Source organism: Cheilinus undulatus, linkage group 11, assembly GCF_018320785.1.
Source record: "Cheilinus undulatus linkage group 11, ASM1832078v1, whole genome shotgun sequence".
NCBI lineage: Eukaryota > Metazoa > Chordata > Actinopteri > Labriformes > Labridae > Cheilinus > Cheilinus undulatus.
The window spans coordinates 9912040-9919949 of NC_054875.1; the positions used below are offsets into that span (position 1 = coordinate 9912040).

Consider the following 7910-nt stretch of genomic DNA (forward strand, 5'->3'; position numbering starts at 1 on the left):
AAAGATTTAAATTTAATCACTCAGCACAATATATTGCCCCCCCCCCCCCCCCACAACAGCCCCAGCCTCATAAATCCATAACTCCCCCCTAACCCCATTAACCAGCCGGCTGAAGTGAAAACTGGTCTAAACCAGTTTGAGCCAGTCTACACTGGCTTGAGCAGCACACAGCAGGTTTGTGTAAGCTCCAGCTGCATTGGTCTCTGAGTGATTGGTGTTGAGAGCAGCTGGATGGGGATTGCCTTGATGAACACACACGTGCACATGCACACACACAGCATGTACAATAACAAATGGACAGCTGTCACTTTGAACTGGAGCAGCCCACACTCAGCTGGGCCTTGATGGATATATATGCAGCCTCCAGCAAGAAAAATAACACAATTTAAACTTATTTTTTAAGCATTTTAAGTACTTTAAAGGATTGGGGCTGTTTTACATCCTGCCTTTATCTAAAGCATACCCTTCGCCAAAGTTAAAATGAAGGAAAACGAGAACATATCTTAGCTCCAATAGCAGGTTGGCTTCACTGGGTTTGGCATTACTTAGCCAAAAATGAGCCTACTATTAAATAAGCTCATATTATCAGTATAGTAGTAAAGCAAAGAGGGCAACCAATGATAGCTGTCACATCATTTCAACATGGTAAAAATCTCACACCAAATCTCCCTGATATGCATGAGGAAAGCGAGAAATCTGAGGGAACAGAGAAGAGGTTGATCTTAACTCTGCCTGCAGTGACTTTGGTTTAATTAAAACAATATATAAATACAAATATCTCCAGAAGCAGTGATTAACCCTGTGAGATTCAGCAGCAATTCTAGTCCAGGAAAAACTGTTCATATCCAAGTCATTGTGAATTATTTCCACATAATTATTGGAAGACAAAATAATGACTCAATCAATCACAGAGAAGGAGGGCTTTTCTTGTTGTCAAGTAGTGTTGGGCATGGTAATTTCCCACTTAGCTACATGCACTGGATAAAGCATTTTTTAAGACCTATCTGACAGGTCCTTCAAGATATTTTAGACACCAGATGACAACTTGAAACATTACAAGTTGTGGCAAGCTATCACAGGAGACATTACACAGCCACAGTAGAACTTGAGGAGAAATTTCATTATGAATTCTAACAGGTAAAGTGCGCAATAATCGGAATTGCTATGGCCAAAACGTAATCATTAGATTTTTTCACTGTGAAAAGTGGGGTACCATAACAGCAAACGGTAATGAACATGTATAGCACTTTTCTAGTCATTTAACTGCTCGCTCAAAGCCTTTTTTCCTACAGTAGGTCATTCTACCCCATTCACATCCATTCACACACTAATGACAAAGGCTGCTCTATAGAGTGACCATCAGTCTTAACTAATCCCATTCATACAGATTCATACACATGCACAATCTACACACAAAGCAACTACAGCAAATCAGTGTCTTGCCCAGGGAAGGATTAACATTTGACTTCAGAAGCTGGGGATTGAACACCGAGCCTTCAGGTTGACAGATGACCAACTCTATATACTGATCCACAGCTGCCCTGAACTGTCCTACTTTTTGGCACCCTTCTGTTTGTAGTTCTACAGGATTTGGATCAGGTATTGATTGCAACAGCAATTAAACTGGAAAACATTGCAACTGCAATTACAATATAAATGGTACCATGAGCCCTCTTACTTGGTTGTCAAGGAAAATTCAGAGTATATAGAGTAAAAGTAGCATAAAAAACAAAACCTTCAGTTTTACAGTACTGCTTTTAGGATCATTTTAAAATGTTTAAAGTGTTTCCTGAAAAAGATACAGGTACTTCTATTAAGTGCAATTTAGTGCAACAGTGGCGCTATTGTAAACTTTAAAGCCTTTCTGCAGGTTTTTTTGTAAAGCCATTCAAGTACTACTTTCTACATTAATAACTGCAGCCTTTTATGTGATTATGTTATTGCATAGCTTGACTTTTGTGATGGCATTTAGATTTATTGTGCAGAACTATTCTGCTCTAGAGAGTAGAGCTAGAGTCACTCATGTCCAGTGATTGGTTGAAAGAACCGTCACTCCATGTGTGACAGGAATAATACAGGACAAATCCAAATGTTCCACATTATGTATGGAGCTAAACAGCTTTTCTCCCTCATTTTGTGGGAGAAAAAAAATCAATACAGCATAGTATTGCCATATTTTGTCTTGTGATATATCGTATCATGTCGTCCACCAAGTATTGATTTTTTTCAAATTCATTGCTGTATATGAACTGTAGTCTATGATAATGGAAGAATAAAATCAATTGTTTGGACAACTCTTTGTCCAGTGAGGTCAGAAGAGGTGATGGTTATAGAGCAGGAGAAAGTAAGTACAACAAACATGGCAGCACCAGGGAAAGGACATTTGGAAGGCAAGCAGGGCACAAATGAGATGGACATGACACGAAGTTTGCAAGAACTGCTACATGAAAATAAAATACTGCGGAAATACGACAAACATGAGGGCAAAACTAATGCTTAATCAGCTAAACAGTTGAAAAATAGTATAGATCACAATATATTGCAATATAGGATGGATTGCAAAATGTCTAAAATCGCAATAATATCAAATCGTGATCCAAGAATCAGGATAATATTGTATTGTGGGGCCACTAGTGATTCCCACCCCTATCAATTTGACATAAACACGCTTTTAAAAGAAACTGAGACACACTATTTAATAAATAAACCTTATTTGAATGAGATGAAGACTCGATATTTGACAACAGGTTATGAGCTGCTGTGATGTGCCATTCAAAAATGAGCTGGCTTTTTATGTGAATGACAGGAGTCAGCATGTTTGTTGTTGTTGTTTACGAGACATAAAAAAGCCTAAATAGTTCAAAATAAAGAGCCACTTGGGGGACAAAAAGACCAGCTCTTACTACTGATCTAGACCAAATGATCCAGATCTCTAAAAAGAGCTGCAATTTCCATGACTGTGAAAAACACACACAGGTTTTGGTAACGCAAACAAAGTCATCGTTTACTCTAACAAAATGTTCTGAAGCAAACCAGACTGCTTGGTGTTAATGCACCATAAGATCAATCAGTAGCTTGCCTGTGTTGCAGGATGACATAGTACCTATGTCATTCTTTGTAAAAAAGCAATGTTGGTAAAAGCTATAAATCAGGTCAGTTACAAACAAACTTTTGGTAGGGTTTAGCTGCTGAGGTGTAAGTGGTGAATTATCATTTTCTGTTATGTTATTACAAATTTGCTGTGGAGTTTAGTGCTTTGTTACCAGCTGAGGTAAAACCCCACACTGAAAATATCTAGCTCAAGTATGTCTGAGTTTCAGTGCACGACTGTGACCAAAGGAGCATTTCAAGTATAAAATGTAGTCCAATGTAAATTTCTGATTAATGGGATTGAGACAAATCACTTGAGACAGAAAAGCAAACTAACTCAAACCTAATCCTTGTTTTCCCAAGAGGCAACTCTTTGAGGTGACTGGAGCTCTGCAAATACACTACTCATCATGTGATACTGAATCTCTCCTGAAACCAATACTAATGTAATTCCTGAAAACCACATTTAGACCACGTGATTAAAAAAAAAAAAACACTTCACTGAGGGCATGACTAATCAAATTATATTCAGTGTGGCTGCAGGTACAGTATGGAGGTAAAACCTAAACACAAGTCTAAAAACAGAAGCATATGTAGTAACATGAGACGGATCCATGAGACACCTGTAAGACTCACTGCATTGGCACTGAAATCTGACACTTATTTCTGACAGACTGCCAGTGCTCAGGTCTACTTCATACTAACGTAGTTAAGTTTTCTAGCTTGCAGAGTGAACTGCATCAAGAACTGATGGTTGTGTCATTAATAAACACATTAACTGAGTCTAGACACTGGTTAGTATGATAGCAGTGGTGTTCTATAAAATGCCAAATGTTGATAGTACCAGCTGAGGTTTACTGTAATTTGCTCATGTCAAGAAGCTATTTGAGGATCACTTACTGACTAATCAGTACAAATGATACTGAAAACAATTAGAACATAATCATGGCATTGTTTTGTCAACGGATATGTGACTCAGAGATCCATCAGTTGTATGTTTTCCAGTTTGCACTGATTGGACATTTTGTGCAGAACTATAATGCATAAAACAATGCATGGGGTGTTTTAGAAATGGTATTGTCATATAAATTATCGAGCAGAAACGCTACAACTAACTGTTCATCATACTATTAGCACTAGCTTATTTAGCAAAACATCATAGCCAAGCAGATGGTGCTTTGTAGTAAAATTGCCTCAAAATGTTTAATCATTATTTTAATAAGGAGGACAAAGCATCTTCTCTCTTTTATCAGTCAATTACCAACATCTCTTATCAGGCAGACTCTAAAAGATATACCTTCAGTCTAAAAGAGCATCCATAGCAGGAGTTGACAAATATTGTTTTTCAGGGCTGATACACTATAGATTATTAATTCATTAGACCGATAACTGAAATCTGGAACCAATATGCATGTATTATGCTGTACAAAATTTACTTCATGTACCAAAAGTAAAACTGCATTATCTAAAACATGAAGAAAAAATTAAAAATGTAGCCCTAACTCTATCAGTATGAGAAATGGCACAAAGCAACACAGTAGGAGAAGAAAACCGGAAGTGATGTCATACGCTCACTGTGTCAGTGACACCCGAGCTTAAGTGTTGATTGGCTAGTACTGATGACATCTAGCAAAATGTTTCAGATTATGTTGTATAAAGACAATTTGTTGAGACTATAAAGGGTAAGAATAAAGCCACAAGAGAGGACACACTTTGTTGTGGAACCAAAGTAGTGCATCATTTGATTAATTAACTTTATCAATTATTAGTAAAATAAAATGCCAGTACCTATAATTGGCTAAACACCAAATATTGACCTCAATAATCAGTCAGGCCGATAATCAGTGAGCACCTAATATATAGCTACTTAGTATGGCTAAACTATTTGGTAATAATTTTCAGTTATCATTTTACTAGACAATATTGCGATTTGCAACTAGGATATAGTACATAAAAGGCATCATGAGTCTACTTGCTTGATTATCAACAAAAATGCAAAGAATAAAGACAGTTTTGAAGTAGGTATTTCAACTTAAAACATAAAAATATTAGGTAGCATTAAAAAATCTAAAAACTTGAGATTTTATTGTACTGAATTTCAGAATATCCTGCATCAAAATCTGTTTTCCTGGATTGAAAATAAAGATACTTCTACAAAGTTCAATAGTGGTGCTATTGTAAACTTAAGGTCTTTTCTGCATGCATTTTTGTAAACTTTTCATGTACTATTTCATACAAAAATAACTATCGCCTTTAATGCGATTGTGTAATTTCCCAGCCCATCATTGCGATTGTGTTTAGATTCATTGTTTGACGCTTCTTTTCAACCTTATCTATTCTAGATCAGGGGAAGTGAAAACAGTGTTGAAACTTAGTTTTGCTTTAGTCTGTATTTGGAGTTAAGCTTTTGGTAAATCAGCAGAGAGGCTGTTGATTGACTCGTGGGGCCATTGCCAACTAACTCATCCAGGTCCTGAAGTCAACCACACAAAGTGTGACGTGTGGATCTTTTGATAGCTATAGGGGGCAAACAAATGAAAAGACATGCTTGTAAATGGCGCAGCATTGAGCAATTAAACAAGTTTTAACTCAACAGATCATAAAAAACGAGATCAACAACACAGAACGATTGCTGCGCTGCAAGCCATGTCATTCTTGTTTTGTCCATTACATGCGGTAAATGGAGAACACCTTCCCTTCTTCTGCAGCACAGGTGCCTCTCCCACTAAAACAGCTCTCACTTTAAGTGAGGAGCAGAGGGAGCCATGGCATGCCATCTGGTAAGTCTGAAAAACAAGAAAGCTAAAGAAGATGACCAAAGGGCAGCTGTTTTTAAACAAAAAAAGGGAAAACAGTCTCATTTATATGGAATCCCTTTAGTTTTGAAGAGTCATAACTTGAACGATGCAAAATAGTTTGAAGAATTAGTTAAAAGGTTGTGGCTGCCCTTAAAGGCAATACAACAGGTTTAATAATAATTCTAAATTAATGCACAGATGCAATTGTTGCCAAAAAACTCAATATGTAATGGTGTTGAATAATCATTAACTCAACACTGATCCAAATAATCATGATTGTGATTTTTGCCATAATTGATGGGTCCCAGTATAAACAAGTGTTTTACAATATATTCTTCAAAGAGAGAGATTACTCTCATAATTACAAATTGCATATCGAAATGTTTCAAAGAAGAGACATAATGACACTATCTCCACATAATGCTAAAAAGAAAATCTCAAACTGTTGGAAAAAATCAGAGCAGCATGAATCAGACCAAAGCCTATTCTGATACATGTCATTTAGAAAAATAATATAGCTCAGAATTTTATCAAGTGATTCTGGTATTTCTTATTTCCAGGAATATAGTAGGAGTGCTTTGCACTTTGATGATTTTTGTGATAAATTTATTATTCTAGTCTTTGGTGACTAGAGCAGTAGCTGTGCAGTGTTTTACCAATGATAAGGATCCAGGCTGACGAAATTTCTGGATGGTAGGGGAGCATAACCCTGAAAGACTAAAAGGCCAGATACCATTAACTTTTAAATTAATAATACCTATCTATTCATATTGCAGAAATTATATTTTAACATGCACTCTGTTGCCATGGTTTCAGCAACAGTATTGATTTGGCGTAAATATGATTTCGTAACAGCCCTTTAACGAAATAAAAACAGAACGTTTTTTGCTGGATTATGTGCACAGCTATCAGCCGTCTGCTCCCAATCCCACCAATGGGTTAAACAATTTACTTTGCCCCTTCACCTGTCCAAAGCCAAGACTGTTGAATAACATACTTTGATGTTAACTCGTGGTTACAGTTGATGGCGTAACGTCTGCCCCAGCTCACGTAAAAACTCACCTATATGTGTGTCAGGTTGCCCGTGTGGTCCAGTCACCTGCACGCTTACTTGTCTGTCTGGTTGGGGAATACATTTTAGACAAAAAGAGTGCAGACAAGGCAGAAGTTTTGGTTCACAGTCCCGGCTCTGAAGACTTTGTTTACACACTGCGCACGTATCCAGTAAATTAATAGGAGCTGGTACCGGTGTGGCCGGTGTGGCGGCTGGAGCCGTCGGAGGGGGGGACATTTCAGTGGATAGTCCGCCAGCTTGAGCATCCCCAGCCGTTGCTGGTTCGGCTGCTGTTGGTTCTGCATTGGTGCTGCTGCTGGTTTCAGGCGGGCTGACGGCGTTGCTAGCGCTACCGTTGGTTTCCGCTCCCGCTCCAGCAGCCCCGCCGCTGCTATCGTCCCCTCCTTCACTGGTGGGTGTCGGTGTCGGTGCCTCAGTAGCGTTATCTTGGGCCTCTGTTTCTTCGCCGCCCTTTGAATTTGCTTCATCAACTGTTACCGCACTGTCGACTTTCTTCTCAGGCTCTTCATTATCTTTTGCTGAAGGCACTGAGTCCGAATTAACAGACGGTTCCATATCCTCCTCGCCTTTGTTATCCGCCATCTTCCTTCCTCTTTGAACCGCTGCACGTCCTGCGTAAGTTCTCGAACCAGGAGTACGTTTTGCGTCATGACGTCAGCCAAGGCCTGACGTTTGTTTATCTGCTCATTTGCTGGTTTAGTTCAATGATAATGAAACATCTTTAATTTTGTAGATCACAGACCTGGCTTTCAAACGGTTATTTTTCATCTTTACATCATTTATCTCGCAATATGCGTTAACGAAAATAACCCATTAATGATTTAAATAAAGCAACTATTTTGTTAGACATTTTAATCGACATTTTTATCTCGAATATATGTGTAGGAGAGTTCAAACAATTAAAATATCGTTTTTGTTAGAAAAATGATAAACGGGGAAATCAAAAA

General features: G+C 38.1%; 1 protein-coding gene across 4 annotated transcripts in view; it reads right to left on the minus strand.

Annotated features, from left to right (window-relative positions):
- trim33 (tripartite motif containing 33) overlaps positions 1–7560 on the minus strand; it is a 55822-nt gene extending 48262 nt beyond the window's left edge. For all 4 annotated transcript variants that reach the window (XM_041799248.1, XM_041799246.1, XM_041799247.1 and 1 more), the window contains exon 1: positions 6951–7560. In XM_041799248.1, the coding sequence (XP_041655182.1) occupies positions 6951–7545 (595 nt within the window). In that variant the 5' untranslated portion in view covers positions 7546–7560. The remainder of the gene's footprint in view (positions 1–6950) is intronic.
- Positions 7561–7910: the final 350 nt, after the last annotated feature.